General features: G+C 40.2%; 3 protein-coding genes across 4 annotated transcripts; 1 reads left to right on the top strand and 2 right to left on the bottom strand.

Moving 5' to 3' along the window:
* The first annotated feature begins 488 nt into the window (after nt 1-488).
* On the top strand, nt 489-11,564 carry LOC103974517 (nuclear pore complex protein NUP85). Of its 2 annotated transcripts, XM_009389369.3 has the most exons (18): nt 489-976; nt 1,908-2,010; nt 2,159-2,269; nt 2,365-2,448; nt 3,333-3,404; nt 3,522-3,578; nt 4,168-4,287; nt 4,357-4,557; nt 6,529-6,639; nt 6,723-6,760; nt 6,969-7,125; nt 7,768-7,869; nt 7,952-8,008; nt 8,096-8,242; nt 8,344-8,414; nt 8,540-8,627; nt 10,702-10,758; nt 11,181-11,564. In XM_009389369.3, the coding sequence occupies exons 1-18, from the start codon at nt 591-593 to the stop codon at nt 11,376-11,378; spliced, it is 2,160 nt and encodes a 719-aa protein (XP_009387644.2). In that variant the 5' UTR covers nt 489-590; the 3' UTR covers nt 11,379-11,564. The 2 variants fall into 2 exon arrangements, with proteins under 2 accessions (XP_009387644.2, XP_009387645.2); XM_009389370.3 differs by lacking the exon at nt 10,702-10,758.
* Nucleotides 11,565-12,210: 646 nt separating this feature from the next.
* LOC135677770 (pentatricopeptide repeat-containing protein At2g27800, mitochondrial-like) lies at nt 12,211-13,781 on the bottom strand. Its single transcript, XM_065190159.1, has one exon. The coding sequence runs from the start codon at nt 13,731-13,733 to the stop codon at nt 12,516-12,518; it is 1,218 nt and encodes a 405-aa protein (XP_065046231.1). The 5' UTR covers nt 13,734-13,781; the 3' UTR covers nt 12,211-12,515.
* Nucleotides 13,782-14,596: 815 nt separating this feature from the next.
* Nucleotides 14,597-14,962, bottom strand: LOC135677492 (protein RALF-like 19). The gene has a single exon (XM_065189854.1). It carries the CDS (start codon nt 14,960-14,962, stop codon nt 14,597-14,599), a length of 366 nt encoding a protein of 121 aa, XP_065045926.1.
* Nucleotides 14,963-17,922: the final 2,960 nt, after the last annotated feature.

The raw sequence follows: 17,922 nt of genomic DNA, 5'->3' as shown, positions 1-17,922 counted from the left end.
TAAGTTGGTGGAAGAGATCAACACAGTCATGGAGTTGGTGGAAGTGATGACGAGAAAATGAGAACGGGGTGGTGGGAAGAAGAAGTTGGTGAAAGAGGACGACTCACTTAAAGGACGAGTCGCATGGGATAGGGGATAAAGATGTCCGTCCGAACTTTTATTCATGACGTTCCACGTGGCATACAATTCCGGATTTCGGCTTGTATTGGGCTTTCATTTTGTCATGGTATCAAGGCCGTTCATCAACTAACGTTGAGACTCGAACTGATCAGTTCCTCTTCCGATCACACCCGTTCATTGAGGCAGGACGAACACTCTCTCTATCTACCCACAGAATTCACTCTTAAGTTTTATTGGGTGGTCAACATAGGGCCACTTTAAACACGATATTCTATTAAGGCACGAGAATGGGTAGATCGAAAACGGTAATCCTGCATTTTGAATCGATAACATGGGGAGATTTGAACTCGGCGAGTCGACTCGCACTTTACTACATTTGGACTCCACTCCGTTAAATCCCGCTCTCGCTTCACGAACCCTAAAAACCCTTTCGCCTCGGAATACGGAGGCCGGACGGATCGTCGCCGGAGATGCCAGGGCGGCCGTCGGATCCTGGCAGCGAAGCCGTCGTCCCATTCTCGCCGGAGTTCCGGGACCCGGTGGTCTATCCCGTCCACCACGGCGTCCGGCCCCCCCTCCTCCGCGTGTACGTCGCATGGTCCCGCGGCAGCCTCCTCCACGTGGCCTGCCTTCGCCAACCCTCTCCCGAACCGAAACCCGAAGACTCCGTCGACGAAGGGGAGGCCGGCGGGAAGGTGGTGGAAGTGAGGCTCAGATCTGGCGAAGAGGGTATCGGCGAGGCCCAGAGGCGGAGGATCGCCTATGGATCCGTCCCTGCCTTTGCGCTGCTCCAGAGCAGGAAGAATTCGCTCATGGCGATGTCTAGGATGTCATCCTCTTTACTTCGCGGTGAATGGTAGGTTTTCTCTGAAGAATTTGATTTGCATCACTCTAAAAATTCGCGTCTGATTATTTGAGCGAATTATTAGCAGGTTCTTGAATTGTATAAAGACATATTTTATATGCTCTTTACATTACATTTTTTCAATGGTAGATCTTCTTTTTTATGAAATTGATCGTTTTAATCGTAATATTACTTTGAAATTCCATTTATCTTCCTTTTCCTTTTCATACTGGTTTGTAATGAATTTAATACATATGCCAATCTGAAGGTACACCAATTTTAGATTTAAAATATGAAAACATTTAACGACATAGACACTACAAGAAAATAAAAAGGTGGCAAATTTATGATGAAGACAAAAAGGAGAAAGGGAGGACTGCCTTAGACTCTTTTTCTGGGATGATATTTTTAAATCGTTTATTTTTTTACTTTTCTTATCCACACCTCTTTTATAGCTGAATGGTGCCACCTAATGGTTGGAATTTATACTATGATTCTTCAAGAGGCAATGAGGACTGTAAAAGTATCAGCTCATCATTTTTTTCTTTATTAGCATTTTGGCCACTTAACTTTAACTGACTCTAAATATAACTGTAATGTCAGCCTAACAATTCCTTGTATTAAGGTGGTCTCTTGATGCACAAGGTTCCCGCCAAACAATTCCCTGCATGTGGAACCTTTTTATATTGTAGCTGTTCCTTTATTAGTGCTATAATTAAAACTGAAGTCAAGACCAGTTAGACAAACAGAGAGTGTCTGAAAATTTCATGTCACGAGAAAAATAGTTGTTCTGAATTGCTGGTTGAGGTACCTAATATATGCTCCAAGATAATCTCATCAAGAAGATACACTTTGCAAATCTTGTCCGCTAATATTACATGCACAACTGTTTTGTATGAATAGATGATGGTTTGTTCCTCATAAAATCTAACACTGACTTCAGGTGGCAATATGTTTTGGAGTATAGTAAAAACATAAGTGAGCTTCTGGGAACTCGTCGGCTTTCTTCTAACATGGTGATTGAAGACCCAAGGATGGTTGTGCAGGTGATTCTCGTATTTCTAGTTTAATGCATTTCTCTGTTCATAACTTTTGTCAGAATTTGTCTACTTGGTTAACACCATATATTGGATTTTATCCCATTAAGTGTATCTGTTCCTACCGAGAGGATAATCTGGAACTCATTTGCTGCAGCCTTCTGAGGAACCCACCAGTTTGAAGGCTGCATGGGAGCTGATGGAGATTTTTTATGTTGATAAACAATCATTAACATGGCTTCCAGAGCGTCTTGTGGATTGGTCAGAAGTAATATAAATACTCTTTCTTTTGCTACTCTTCTATTTCAAGGTGTGATTTTATCGTGACTACAGCTCTGTGTTGCTTGGCATGGCTTTTCCTAGGACTATGACAGCCTAGTGACCAGGACAGAGCTCACAATTCATTCAAAGCTTGTGAATATGCAAAAGAAACTTGCTAATGTGAAGGTTTAGTTTCTTTTATGAACCTTTAAACAATACTATTTTTCTTGTGCCTTTTAAAGCTTTGCATTTCATGGATCCTTGATCTTACTTTCCTCTTGATCCAGTTTGTATCTATTAGCATAATTATTTTTATATGGGGTATTTTCCTTTGTGAACATTACTTCTATGCTATTTAGTGTTTCTTTGGATATTGATATCATTTTTTGGTTTACTCTCACCATTATAATTTAACAAAATGATTCAGTGTGGTAACTTGTGGGACCAATACATATGATATGATATTGATACCAGCTATTATGCCATAACAAAATGTTATTACATTATTTTTTGAATTCTGTATTGTATTGCAGCATACTAGTCTTGGTCCCAGTCAGACCAGACACCAGTATATGCTAGGCTTAGTGTACCATATAATTTAAAATCTTGCTGACCATTGCATTATTATCTTTGATCATTCATAATAACATAGAGTGAGATCTAAGGTAGCATAGATGATGATAAAGGCTGGGTGAATTTGGTTACATCATGCCTGTGGAATTGATGCTCTACCTTTTGACTTTCTTTCAATCATAGCCTTGTTTTGCCAATTATTCCTTAATTATGGCATCATATATTATCCTTAAACTCAGTTCTTTATTCACTTTGGTTTTTCTATCGAGTCTGAATTTGGTTTTAAAATTATTGTCCTAAGTTATATAATTTTTAATCATCTTTTGTGATGCTATTAATGTTATCATAACATGCACCCTTTTATTGTATGAAATGTTTTTGATTCTCACAGTAACAGTCGAGACCCTAATAACCCTCAATTGCTACAGTTAATATGAGGTTTTAAATTGATCTGTTCACACTGGCATTGAACACATGGATCATTTTATTTTGCATAGGTAGTTGAGGATGATCCTGACTATTGGGAAGGAATGTCATCAGCACTTGCAGTTGGTTGGCTTGACATCGTGGTAAGTTCCTAAAGTTCTGTTGAGGTAGTTTGCTGCTGTAGTAGGTGTCTTGTTAAGCAAAAACAAGGTCTTATAATTTCCTAATCAAGAAGAGAGTTGTCATCTTCCATCTTGCAGGTGAAATTGTTAAGATTCCATGGATCTTATCAGTTGGATCAACTTGACAATCGTGAGGTTGGTGTACATACGAGTAAACAGTTAATATTTTGAGTCCCTCCATGTGGATTTATCTTTTTCCAAATCATGCCAAATGCTTGTATTTTGTGGACTCTTCTAATTATCTGCATGAGTGGCCAACATCTGGATTTTTTGAGAAATAATCTGTCTTAGTTTGCCTTTTACCTTTTCATGTACAATATCTCTTATATAAAAAGGATGTTGACCATGAGATGGTCAATTGGCAACAAATTACACCATTAATTATCATTATGGATTCTGTTATATCTTTCTACTGATTTTGAAGAAAAAACATAGCTATAGATATGGGTGATAAGAGATCAAGGCATGAAAAATAACTTTATCAATTTCTAAAACTGAGACTACCTAACATCTCAAGGGACTACTGTACTGTACATTCTATGGCATTATACAAGCTCTACACACTCTTTTCCTTGTTGAATTTCTGACAAGTAAATGTAATTTGAGATGATCATGTTGCCATGTGATGCTTGATAGTTTGATGAAAATGTATACTCAAAATTGCCCTCAGTTGTGGCATGGTAACTGTTTTGTTTGTTGTTGTAACTTCTTATGACTTGTGTAGACAGAAAATGGGTTAGTAGAGGCCGTTGCTGTTCTTGTCTCTACAATGCCACGTTTACGTCCTGATCCATCTTCTGGGAAATTAGGTCAATTTTGTAAAGCTAGACCAGATTTTATCAAGGTATGACCATGGCATTTGTCCTAAAATTTTTATTATTGTAAGAGTTCATGACACGAAATCTGGTGACAGGCTTGGGAGAAATGGCGAGGCCACTTGAGTAAGCTAGAATGTTCTGCATTTTGGGTTCAGTGCAGCCATGACCAAACTCGTGAAGGCCTTCAGAAGTTGTTAAAGATCATGCTGGGAGACATTACCAATATTACTTCTGCAACTTGTCACTGGATGGAGCTTCTTGTTTCTCACTTGCTATACATTAGACAATTCATGGCGGTCAGTGTCTAGCTGCCTTTTCTGCATTGAAGATTTTTTATTTTGCTGGATTATTTCTTCCTTGTACTCATTTTAGTGGAGGCTGGTTGTCTTTGAGAATGGTCAATATTTTTGCTTGACAATCAATCTGGACATGGCATTTATAGAAATTTTCTTTCATCATTGTTTAATTACAATAAATACTAATGAGGTTCAGTACATTATTTATATTATTTCTGGCCCCTAGTTCACAAAATATTAATGATTTTATAGTTAATAGTTTTAATTTATGTCTTGAAGCTGGTAAATGTATACTGGATAGTGCTGTATCAAATTTGAAATTGAACTCTCATTGGGTGGTGACTGTGATTGTTGAATATGTGGAAAGGGTAAAGGTATGTGAGTCATCAGTTATATGATTGCATACCAAATTATATTCTAATTATTATTTTTAGGGTACTCGAATGTGTTAATGGTTTTTTTGTTAATCTGATGCTTACACTGAGCTAAAAACTCTTCATGATGCCATTAGTAGTTAGCAGAAGGAATCATACTGTGACAAATTACACATCAGATAGGATAGTATGGTACATAATCAGTTGCTCAGCTATATAAGTACAATTTTATGTAATGAGTGGAAAATATTGATTTTCATGTAATCAATAACTTTAACATTTGAAATAGTGATTAAAAAAGCGCTAGGCGCCAATGTCCAAAAACGCCTGAGGCGTTAGGCGTTCGTCCGAGCGAAACGAGACTCTAAAATATAAAAATATATAATATAATTAATAAATATAATTATTTAAATAAAAATATGATATTAAATTAAGAAAATCTTGTAAAATTACAATATCACATTAACAAAAATTCTAAAAATTCAAAACAATAACAATAATTTCAAATAAATAAAAATTAACAGTATTAAAATCAAAAATAATATATTATTAATCTAATAAATAAAAATATTGTTACGAGTATACAATTAGTAGTATACTGTTAATATACTGTTAACAGTATACAAAGTGAGAAGAGTGTGAGTAAGAGGAAGATCGAGGCTGCTGACTGAGAGCAACGACAGTGGGAGCGGGAGCGATGACAATGGCAGTGGCAGCGGTAGCAACAAGCAGAGGGAGCGGGGAGCAACAACGGTGGCAGCGGTACCAGCGAGCAACGAGCAGTGGCAGCGAGAGCGGCGAGCGACGATAGTAGCAGCGACAGTGGTAGCAACGAGCAGCAGTAACGGGAGCAGGAGCAGTGAGCGATGACAGTGGCAGCGACAGCGGTAGCAGCAAGCAGCGGGAGCGGGAGCAGGAGCGGCGAGCGACGACAGTGGTAGCAGGAGTGGGAGCGGCGAGCAACGACATTGGCAACTGTAGCAGTAGAAGTGAGCAGCGGGAGCGGCGACAATGGCAGCGAGAGCGGCAGCGGCGAGCAAGGCTAGGGTTGGGAAGTCGCGAGAGGAAGGCTGATATCGGTGCTTTAGTTGGTTCAATTGAACCAACTAAAGCACTAGAGACCGAACCAAACCTAAAACGTTGGTTCGGTTGCTTGGTTTAACCTTAGCGCTCTCTCGAAGAGCCCGACGCCTAGGCTCGGGCGAGCGCCTCTTTGAAGCGTGCCGCCTGGAAATGAAGCGAGGCGCTCGGGCCTCGCCTCACCTTGCCCGAGCGCCTATTGAAATCATTGATTTGAAGCACAAGTTTGGCTCATCTGCTAACTCATAGAGATTCTAAAAGATGAACTAAAGTCTTGTATAGATAATCAAAATGAGGTTTATTTGTGGTGTAGTATCCATCTTACAATCATGACAATCAAAATAAAGATAATGTATTTGTGCTTATTTCAGATTTATATATGTAGCACATGTCTGATTGAGTGTGCTTGTTATCTTTTTGTATGATAATTTATTTTCTAGTATTTGTGGTTCTTTTATGGTGTTTCATGCCTACTGATTTTGTTTGTTGTTGGTTTGAATTTGTTAACATGTGTCAGGGTTTAGAAGGGCTTAACAACTTGGCTCATAAATGTAGGCAGTTGAAGCCAACTGTTCATTATAATGGGCTAATGAGTCTTCTAATTGGTATTCTTGAAGAAAGCCCTGAGGCAAGGCTAAGTTATTGAAGTTCCTCTTTTATTATATAAGATCAATTGCTTATAAGTTTTTCTTATAAATTTTGACTTTATAGGTTGTATTAGCAGAATGCTCAAAGACATTTGGTCCGTGGTAAGCTGTAAATTTTTATAGATACTAAATACTTCTTCATATTGTTTTTTCAGTTGTGGCTTGACAATTACGTTCCTGATGTAGCATCCTTATTGCTGTAAATGAAGTTTGTTTCTCTTAATAGGATGTCTTTGCAGTTGTGGCTTGATAATGACATCCCTGATGTAGCATCCTTATCGCTGTAAATGAATCTTGTTTCTTTTAATAGGATGGTTGCCCATGGAATAGAGTTGTTGACAGCTGGCAGCGATCATGCTGACGTTCTGTTGCACGAAGAGAGATACAGCTTGGGAGGTATCAGCATAGAGGAACTCCACCGGCTTGTATATGCTCAAATTCTTTCTTCACATCCTTTGACTTGTCAAGTAAGTTCTGATCATCTCACAATGAATCCAATCAAAGAGGTTGCATGGTTTACTAGAACAGTGTGACAAACTTTAAGTGGTCATGCCATGAGAATAGCACTAATAGCTAGAGCAGTGTTTTAAGGAGAAATGGGGTCAATGCAATTTTAAACTTTAGATTGTTGTCCTTTATCAAGTTAACATTGCTCCACTTTCAGGCGGTATTAAAGGATCTTGGATACATTGTATTTTACTGCATTTGTCGTGAACCATAATAACTTTAGTTGGACAAAAGAAACCATGCTCAAGATTTACTTATACAACCTATAACTAAGAGCTGGAGGTTGAAAAAGAAAAACTGCAATGCTGCCCTTAGGTTGCCTTGTGTTTATTTTCTTCTTGGTTTTTTAAAGGGCAGGTCTAAGTCAACTTTTGAGGTGTAATTAGGTTTTTGTGGTTAGCCAATTTACTCTATATATTTATTTCATGCTAAATTCTTTAATATTTTTATCTTTAGTATGTGTATGTGATTTACATGTTACAAGCTAATTTATTTACATAATCAACGTTTCCTTCTTCCACCATCCCTGTTGTTATTTTTGCAGTCACTTCTTGCTTGTAATTAAATATACAACTTCATGCATTGTGTTAATTTGTTGTCAGATTGCACCAACGTATCTGGCATCATGCCCGAAGCAAGGGATAGGTTTGTTAGAGATTTTACTGTATAAGCAGCCTATTCAGCATCATCAAGTCATTCTAAAGGTTAATATTGTTTTCATTTGATTTGAAAATGTTGTCTAATTTATTTTCAGTTTTTAACTCATGTATTTTATACTTTGACCAGAATCTTGAGATTTGTCGCTTATATGAACTTGATAACATCAGTGTGAATGTTTTGAAGGTACTCCTGGCCTTAATTTCTTATCTGTTCATGCTGTTAAAAAAAGTGATAAAATATCCTATAATCAATTTCTTTCATGTTTGGAAGACTGCTGGTATGTACAACTGGAAGCATGGTAGGAGAGGATTTGGAATTTACTGGCTTCAACTAGCTCGTGATGAAGTACGGCTCAACAGAATTGCTCAACAACTTTTTAAATGTATAGGGAAATCGTTGTCTGATGACAGCTTCAAGGTGTTATTTTGCTTTCCTTGATCCATTAGCCTTCCTCGAAATTTGAATTTAATGTGGAAATTAAGTGTGGTAACTGATGTGACTTTTTAAACTGCTCACAGCAATGGGAGGGATTACTTGAACTGCTTGGTACACAAGTAGGGAGTTCAGGAGGCCTGGAGTTTCTTCATAAGTACTATTGTGAACCTTTACGCTATCATCATGTTATCTTAACCTAGCTTTTGATAGCTTATAATATATATATGTTGTGGAACAATTTCATTTTTTCTTAACAAAGGCTTCCATTCCATTAAACAGATATCGAGACTTTAAGAGAACCCTTAAGCAGGTGGAAGATGGAAGAGCTTCTAATGCTGCTCGACAAGCTGCAGAATCACTCATACAGGTACTTTATCTTTATTCTTCTCTATATCAAATATGACTTCATGATTCATTTGATTTTTGTTTTTTTGCATCTGAGCTCAAGTTATCAGCTTTTGACAACTGTTTTATCTAGATCATGGTTGAATTGATTCCCACTCTGATCTGTTTTTGTCACATTATTATGTGCATTTCATAGAAACAACAAATATGGTTGTAGGGGTCAGGGATACATTTATCCTCCCATGACCCAGCCTTGTCAAGAATCTTGTGCACTAGGTCATTGTTTTTCTGAATAGGGGGGAGCCTTGGTATCTTGATAAGGTCTCTCCTTTTATAATTACGAATTTGGGGAAAATGATTCTTTGGTTTAGCTCAATAAAGTTATTTAAATTTCGTAATTGATGTGGGACGCTAATGGGCTCCTTTGTGCACACCCTAAGATGGCGACACGTGGATGACTTTACAATGTGGTTAAAATTGCGAAAGTGATATGGAGATGGGTATAGAAGAGAAGGCTAAGATTAGGATTTCTGGAAGTTGAGGTTAGGAATCATGTCACAAAAGAGCTGAAGTATCATGTGGAATATGAAATGAAGCTTTATCCCTGTTTATAGACTTAAGGTGATGTCTAGATTTCAACTTGCTTGCTTTGAAATCCAGGTTGTTGGGCACTTGTCACTCTTTGATTGAGGGCCTTAGCTTAGAAGATTCTGAAAGATTTTCTTGATCCCAGAAAAAGGGGCAATCTCTGCCTTGTAAGATGAATAATCACCTTGGTAGGAAGCTTAACAGCCTCTGTCATATGGTTGTCTTTACAGCTGGCAGTTTAGACACCTCTGTCACACCACGTCTACTATGAGAGGACAGAGTTGACAAACAACATTGTACTTTGACATGTCAGCACCTCATCAGGGTACGATGGGAGACAACTGATGTGGGAGTCAAATGCAGACCCCATGAAACTCATCAAAGAAAATACAACATATGGGCAGTTTGACATGCCAGAAATACTTTGTTGGGACTTTATGTCAAATTCTGCTGTACCTTAGCCTACGTGGTGCAAGTTACCTGCCATGCCATTTACTTTGACATGTCAGCGCCTCATCAGAGTATGATGGGAGACAACCGATATGGGAGTCAATGCAGATACCATGAAACTCATCAAAGAGAATACAACATATGGGCAGTTTGATATGCCAGAAATACTTTGTTAGAACTTTTTGTCAAATTCTGCTGTACCTTAGTCCACTTGGTGCAAGTTACCTGCCATGCCATTTACAAATTTTAACATAATAAGTGATGGATTGTCCATTTTAATGGCCTATATACAGACAATTTCCCAAATCGACCAAGTTGGTTAGTGCATCTGTATTATAAAAGAGATCGTCTTCCATCTCTATATCTTTGGTTTTAAAATTGGGCTATCTAATTCTTACTTCAGATTATTTTTCACATTAAAGTGTGCTCTATATTAAGCACACTAGTCACATTCCTGATGCGCTTGTGTTTTGCAGGGTTCATCATGGAGTGTATTTCCTTTCTTTCAAATTTCCTTGGATGAAACCTCATTGGCCTGAATTTCCTTGGTTTAGACCACCTTGACTTGGTGTCCACTCGGATAAAGTCACCATGGCATTCTCCTGAGCCGTGACATTTCACTTAACACCAGTGAAAGAGCCAGATTGGCTCTTGTTTTTCAGCTTAGTGAGACAACCAAAATTAATATCACCGATCTTTAACATTAAATCTCTATGGCTATTCGATGGTTATTTAAGTTTCTCTTTTTGTCTTGTCTGATATAGAAAAACTAATATTGCCATAACAACTGCATCTGCAGTCTGTGAGGGCTCTTTTAAATCACGATCTAGGTCACAATCCAATTTTATGATTCTATATACCCAGGATTATCCAAATCAATTCGTCTGGTATGACAGTTAAAGTGCAAAATTAATGGTCTGGATTTTGGTCTGGGGAAAGAAAGAACAAACCAAAAACATGGGTTTTGTTTTTGTACATTTAGATAACTTTGATATGTTTTTCTTCTGACACTAATATCCGATGGTTCACATGGCAAATTTGGATTCACTTGCTCGCAGCTGATGAGAAGTCCATCCACTCCACAACAATTCTGGCTTCCTCTTTTGCATGATTCAGTAAGTCCATAAATCTGCTAACTTAATGACTGCCATATTTTTGAGAAATCTGCCTCCTTTTGCTTTTGACACATCAAGTAAATATGAGTATACAGAACCAATATATATTATTTAAATGTCAATTACAGTACCTGGAGAAAAACTAAATGTTCTTTGTTACCAAGATTTCTCAAGAGAGTTGACATATTGGTAGCGTAAGGTAATAAGCATTGCAATGTAAGATCAAGTAGTGTTATCATGCAACCTTCAAAGGTGGAATGGATGATAAAATTAGTGTTAATATCATCATGAAACAGCCTACGATGATAGAATGATTCAATCCCAAACTAACTGAATAATGATTGCTTGGGATAATGATTGACTTGTGCGTGTACTGTAAAGGCAAGACTGATGGTCTGATTTTGTTTTCTGCTGGAGTACAGGTGAAGTTGCTAAATTGGAAGGCTCACCCACTGTTGAGTGTCTCGGAAACAAACCTGTTGCTGAATAAGCTACAAGATTTATCCATGGGAAAGCTGCGTCCAGATTTCGTCGCTGCTGACCTGCCGCCCAGTGCCCTGAGTTCCATCAGACTAGCCCTCGCCACCAATCTTGGGCGTGCTATTCTCGAAGAATGCTGATACTCAGTGAGCCATCCTCATGCCTCTGTATCCTAATTTAATTGATGTGCAAGTTCCCTTCATGTTTGAAGGAATCATGCAGAAGTGTTAGCATCCGAACTGTACCATTTAGTTTGAACCAGGTGCACTGTGTATTAAGTGGAAGAAAGATTCTTCTAAAGGTTTTGTAAGCAGGGTTTTCTTTTACGCGTCCTAATCCAATGATCAAAATATTTTTAAATTATTTTTAAATTATTTTTAAATCATAATTTTATTTTTAAAATATTTTTAAATTATAAAATGATCAAAATATTCTTGAATATAGTTGTTTGTATGATTGTTGCGAGGGATAAATTGGTTATTTGTCCCTTCATCGATCATTGGGCCAGGTGTGAATTGTTGGGTTTGATCGTTTTGAGTTAAAACAATCTATCAACATTTTAGTTGATTGTGGTTTTTTTAAAAATTGTTGAATTGATGATTTCGATTCTTGAATAGTTAGTTAATGTCATGATTTTGACTTTTAAAAAGTCCAAATCGGAACCGAATCATTACTTGTCGGTTCCGGTTTGATTTGGAATCGATAAATCATTGGTCTTTTCTTTTTCTTTTTCTTCTCAAATGGTATACTTATTTTGCATAATATCGAAAATATCTTTCACTAGACTCAATAAAACACGGTAAGTGAATCAAATAAAATCAAAACATATCAAAAATCATTTGATATAACATAGTAGTATTCAAATATGTGATTATAATAGTTTAAGAATAATATTATTTAAATTAGAATAAAAAAATTGTGTTGTCAAATAAAGACTTGTACAGAAGAAAATTAGTTAGTTTGACAAACAAATGCACGAGTAAACTATCATTTATTTTCCTGTATGACCGAATAAAACGCTTTATTGGTATGATAACAATAAACTCCTTTCGGCATCTGCATATACTTCTTGGTGGATGCTTTGGTTGAGACTGCCAAGGCTGACGTGGTCTCCCGCCAAGCTAATGTGTGCGACTACGAGGCCAACTCATCTAGTCACCGAGAGGCGGCATCAGCCCTGATACTTCCCAGGGTTGACTCGATCCCACAACTCCCCTCTTCCTTTTCGCACAGTGGGCGATACCTCAATCATATCACCTCTCACGTCTCAATTCCTCCTAAGCATCCAAGTCTCCGAACTCATCCTCGATCCCGTGCTGGAGCTCCCGTTGTGTCCGGCCGTCCACCAACTCCTCATCCCCCATCTTCCTCAGCAGCTCCATCGCTTCCCCCACCCTCCCCTGCCGGCAAATCTCCTCCAGCAGCGTCCTGCAGGTGATCAGGTCGGGCGCCCTCCCCACCCGCGCCACCCCCCACATCACCTCCTCCCCGTCCCGTGTCTCCCCCGCCAACGCCAGCGCGCAGACGAGCGAGTTGCACGCTCGCCTGCTCGGCACCATCCCCTTCCCCCGCATTTCCACGAACAGCTCCCGCGCGTTCCGCGTCCTCCCCTGCGCGCACAGCCCGTGCACCAGGAGGCTGTACGTGTGCTCGTCGGGCTCGCACCCGTGCACCGGCCCCATCTGGTGGAACACCCGGAGCGCGTCGTTGAGGTGCAGCGACTGGGCGTAGCCCTTGACAATGGCATTGAGGGCGAGGCGGTCGGGCGCGATGCCGGCGTCGACCATCTGGCGGAAGAGTAGGCGGACGGTGCCCATGTGGACGTGGTGGATGTAGGAGCTGGCGTCGTCGTGGCCGAGCATGGCGGCGAAGAGGAGGTTGTAGGTGGCGGCGGTGGGGTGGGCAGCAGGGTCCGGGGAGGCGCGCATGCGGGTGTAGACGTGGACGGCCTTGGGAAGCATGCGGGCCTCGGCGTAGAAGTAGAGGACGGTGTTGAGGTGGGGTTCGGCGGGGGGGAGAGAAAAGGGAAGGGCGAGGACCAGGGAGGCGACGGCGTCCATGTCGCGGTAGAGGCGGGCGGCGCCGAGGCGCTTCACGGCGGCGAGGAAGGGGGAGTGGTCGGCGGTGAGGCGGCGGCGGTGGCGGTCCATGGCCCAGGAGAAGAGGTGGGGGCACAGGCGGGGGTCAGGGAGGCAGGCGAGGGCATCGGCGAGGTCGGGAGCTGAGAAGCGAGGGGGCAGCCGGGAGACGGCGAGGTCGAGCAGGGACTGGTCCACGGGCGGCGGCTTCGTCCGCCTCCTGCGGCGCCTCCGAGCATCGCCGGCCGTGGAAAAGGTGGATGAGGTGCACGCAAACCCTGGATATCGGAGCGCTAGAGCGAGGCTTTCGCCATGGTTGGAGAAATTGGAGGCGGCGGTGGTGCCGGTACTGATGATAGTGGTCGGGCAGCGGAGACGCCGAATGCGATGGAGGATGAGAAGCCGGAGAATCGTCATCGAGGCGGGTCGAAACCGGCGGCGATCAGCGCACCGGCAGGGATTTGGGGACCAGATCGATAGATGTAAAGCAGCCCTGTGGAGGTCAGGAAGTGATTATACGGGGTACAATATGGGCCGGATCTTTTTTGGGTCGGATGGGATCGACTCAGAGAAGTGACTATACACGGTACAATATGGTCCGGATCTTAATTGGTCTTCAGTCACAATACCGGAAGCCTATTTGGGCCGAACGGGATCGGCCCATATTGATGGGGATGGGGATAACGTCACTCATTTTTGAGGTCTCATTGAACGAAGAAGTCCATTGAGATTGCATTGAGATCTAATTTTAATGGACTGCATTGAGATCTAATTTTAAGCCCATCTAATGAGTTGCACAAAATTTTCTTTTTTGCATACTTAAATAAAATGTTAAAGCTTGTAAATATATTGAGCATTTTGTAGTAATTTATATTTTTATGAGAGAGGATGTTAAAAGTGTCTCGTGGACGAGAAGGTAAGTCTAATATATCGGAATGAATTTAACTCATACGCAAATGAAGTATATACAACTCAAACAAAGACAAACATGACATAGAAAAGGTGGTCAAGATGATACCTTCTTTATTACAATATTACAAACAAAACATCATCACATGAAAGAACAACTCGAAGTTCTTTTGCATAAAAAGTAACACATAAAATTAGAACGGAAAAGGAAAGAAAAAACAACAGCAGCAACATAATAGAAAGAAATCAAGAAGACCAAAGACTGCAGGGAAGAACTCCACATCTGCAGGAGCCTGCCATTTCTTTCTCCTACAAAGTGCCTATATATATATATATATATATATATGGGTGGTGGTGGTGGTGGTGGATGATTATTGCAGAATTCTGGCGCATTTGGTGATGGAGCTGCAGCCCCGGCGATAAGGGTTGACCTTCTTCTGACGGTGGCAATTGTAGTAGGACTGGCCTCGCCGGTTGCAGGGCACCCGGTTCTTGGTAAGTGCCCCGTAGCTTACGAACTTGGTCCTGGAAGCCAAGCTTCGCCGGGCAGACACCGACTCCATCGTCATCTCCTCCTCGTCGCCGACGCACTCCCCTTCCCGCCCGTCGCACGCCGTCAGCCCGCCACCCTCGCTCGCCAGTCGCGCCATCCCCCACTCGTCGCCCGCGTACGTGGCCCCTGCGGCCACGATGGCCATCACCAAGAGGAACGACAGGAAGGCGAGCCGGAGAGCCATTCTCATCTGGAAGTACAACAGGAAGGACTCCACTGCGTCGTGTTTGTTCTCTTTGTAGAGAGAGAGAGAGAGAGTGGTGTGGTGGGAGACTTAAGGGGATGGTGTTGCGCACTGGACGCGCTCGCGAAGTAGGTGTTTGATCGTATTTAGAGGAGGAAGCCCGGTTCTTTCTCCTGCTGTTGAGGTGGTGGATGTGCATGGGATTTGGTACGTGACTTTTAGGAAGAGGTGAGCAAATAGAGGAGGAAGGGAGAAGACATGGTTGTTGGGTGCAGATTACTGTGCTAGACGCTGTTGCAGAAGATCTCATATCCAAAACAATGGAGTGGAGAGAAGAGAGATGCGCCGGATACAATCAACTTTTGTTATACTCGTGAACATAAGCAAAAAGATTACTGGGTTAAAAGCTGTTGTTGCAGGAGTGGAGAGTATTGTCGTGAAGAAGAGAGAAGAGATCACTGATGAAATCCATTTTTTGTTATGCTTGTGAACACTAAAAGTTATTGCTACTCAAGATTTCCTATTTCACACAATGAAGTGGTCTATCGATAGATACTTGTAAACATAACAAAATGTTATTAAGGAAGAAATAATATCGTAAAGATAATATGGATAATTAGGTACATTTACATAAGGCAAAAAGAAAAAAAATCAATAATAAAAATTAATTTCGATTCAATTAATAAAATAAACAGAATAAGGGTTGGAATCCCGTCTTAACAGTAGAAGAATATTGTTCTCAAAGAAGAATCTTAGAACCAAGAAGGGAATATTGTTCATCATATAAAACCAAACAGTAGATTCATATCTATATATATAAAAGATGATTCCTAACTGCTAGGACTAATCATAGTCAATAAGTCATGTAAACTAATTAAAAAATTAACAGTTAAAATAAGTAAATAAATAAAATAGATTTTGAGTTTTTCATTTTAAAATAAAATATCTAGCAAAATCAAGTAATTTTAGGTCATATATTTAATATTCAGTTTTGGACTATTAAGTCTATCGAGTTGGAAATTTGGATGATTCCAAGTGCTCAATTATGTCGGATCTAAATGTTTGTATTGAGATTAGATAGCCCTAAAATCAAATAGTTTTCTTTTTTTTTTGGTTGGATTATGTCTTTTGACGCATCTCAATATCCATATGTTCATTTGTACTTGTAGACTTATTTTTTATATGAATCTAAAGATTATAAAATCTGTTCAGGGTTAATTACTTAAGAAGTCCAAGAGGGGTTCAGATAGTTATTCCATACCGATCTGCAAAGGCGGATGTTAGATAGGATTCTTAATTGAGTCCTCTAATGCTTAAGTAGTAATCGACGATGATAGAATAGTTTATAAATTTTTGTTATAAATTCATAGGTAAATGAAGGGAATATTCTAAGTATACATATGGAATGGTCTCCATTCGATTATTTTTTAGAGCATTAGTCGAATATTTTTTGAACTATTATTTTAGACTGTTGCCCTTTGATTATTAATTAGATTTTATCATTTTAATATTTAATGCTGATTATGCTCCCACGTGTTACAATGCTAGTTAATATGCCCACTGTACTTGTGATCACTAATGTGATCCATTTTTGTTATACTTGATAAAACTAAAAGTTGTTGCTGCTGAAGATTACTTATTCAAACAATGAAGGTTGAGAATTGTCGTGAACCAGAGGAGACTGATGGATAGATACCGGTGAATACAAATAAAATAACAAAAGCAGGTATTATACCGGAGTCCAAATGAAGATCTCGTTGGGAGTTCAAGAGTTCGTCGGAAGTCCGGACATTCGACGAAAGTTCTACCGGAACCAATCGAGAAGTCCAAGAGCTTGCCAAAGAAGTTCGTCGGAACTCTCCAAGAAGATCGTCGTAAAGTCTGGGAGCTTGCCGGGAGTCCGTAAGAATATTGCCAAAAGTTCGTCGGAAGATTATTGGAAGCTCGCCGGAAGAATAATTGACGTACCGGAACAAGAGTACTTTGATTATGTCTTAATTATTATAGTTAGACAGTAGATTGAGTTAGAATTGTAAGTAAACCCACTAACTTAATTAGGAGCCAACTGGGCACTTAACAGGGCTGAATTGGGTCGGATTGAACAACCTATTTAGCACTTAAAAATATGGTCAGTGGTGGCACCACCAGGGCTGGCGGTGGCACTGCCTGGTGACCCAATCCCCCAGGTGGTCTGGGTGGTGGTACCACCTAGTGTCAGACTGCAGGCGGTAGTACCACCTAGTAATGGCGGTGGTACCGCCAGTACCCAAAATCCGAGGGATATGACACTTTTTGGCTTCAATTTTTGAAGTCATTGGGGCCTATAAATACCCTACCATTTTCTGCATGAAGGAGTAATAAAGTGCTATTATATGTATGAAAAATTCTAATTGTTTGGGGTGTGAAAAGTGTTGTAAAAGTGAGAAGAGTTCTCCTCCTCCCTCTCTTAGCCTTGTAACAATCCAAGAAAGAGGAGTGAGAATTGTAAGAGTTATCTCCTAAACCCGGCAAAAGGAGAAAGAGCTGTAAAAGGTGGTTGGTCTTCGTCTATTGAAGGAAGGCTTTTAGTGGACTCCGGTGACCTCGACGGAGGAGGAATTCAAAGTGGATGTAGGTCTCATTGACCGAACCACTCTAAATTCTGGTTTGCTTTTCTTTTTATGCAATTTACTTTACTGCAAATCTCCTTAAGCTTCTCCTTACATTCTTACGAAAGTTTTACGTTCAACATATTTCCGAAACAATTTGAATCGAGACGAGCTTTATACGAAATTGAAGAATTTTCCATTGTACTAATTCATCCCTCCCCTCTTAGTGCCGCTCTTGATTCTAACAATAATATCATAAAAATAAATATGAATAATTAGGTCCATCTAAAGTATTGGCTTTCTGCAAAACTTTAGTGAAAAAAAGGAACGATAAAGATTTTCAATGTGTCTTCAACTCATTTAAAGTAAATA

The sequence above is a fragment of the Musa acuminata genome, chromosome BXJ1-6 (assembly GCF_036884655.1).
Source record: "Musa acuminata AAA Group cultivar baxijiao chromosome BXJ1-6, Cavendish_Baxijiao_AAA, whole genome shotgun sequence".
NCBI lineage: Eukaryota > Viridiplantae > Streptophyta > Magnoliopsida > Zingiberales > Musaceae > Musa > Musa acuminata.
This window is presented reverse-complemented; position numbering and strand designations above follow the sequence as displayed.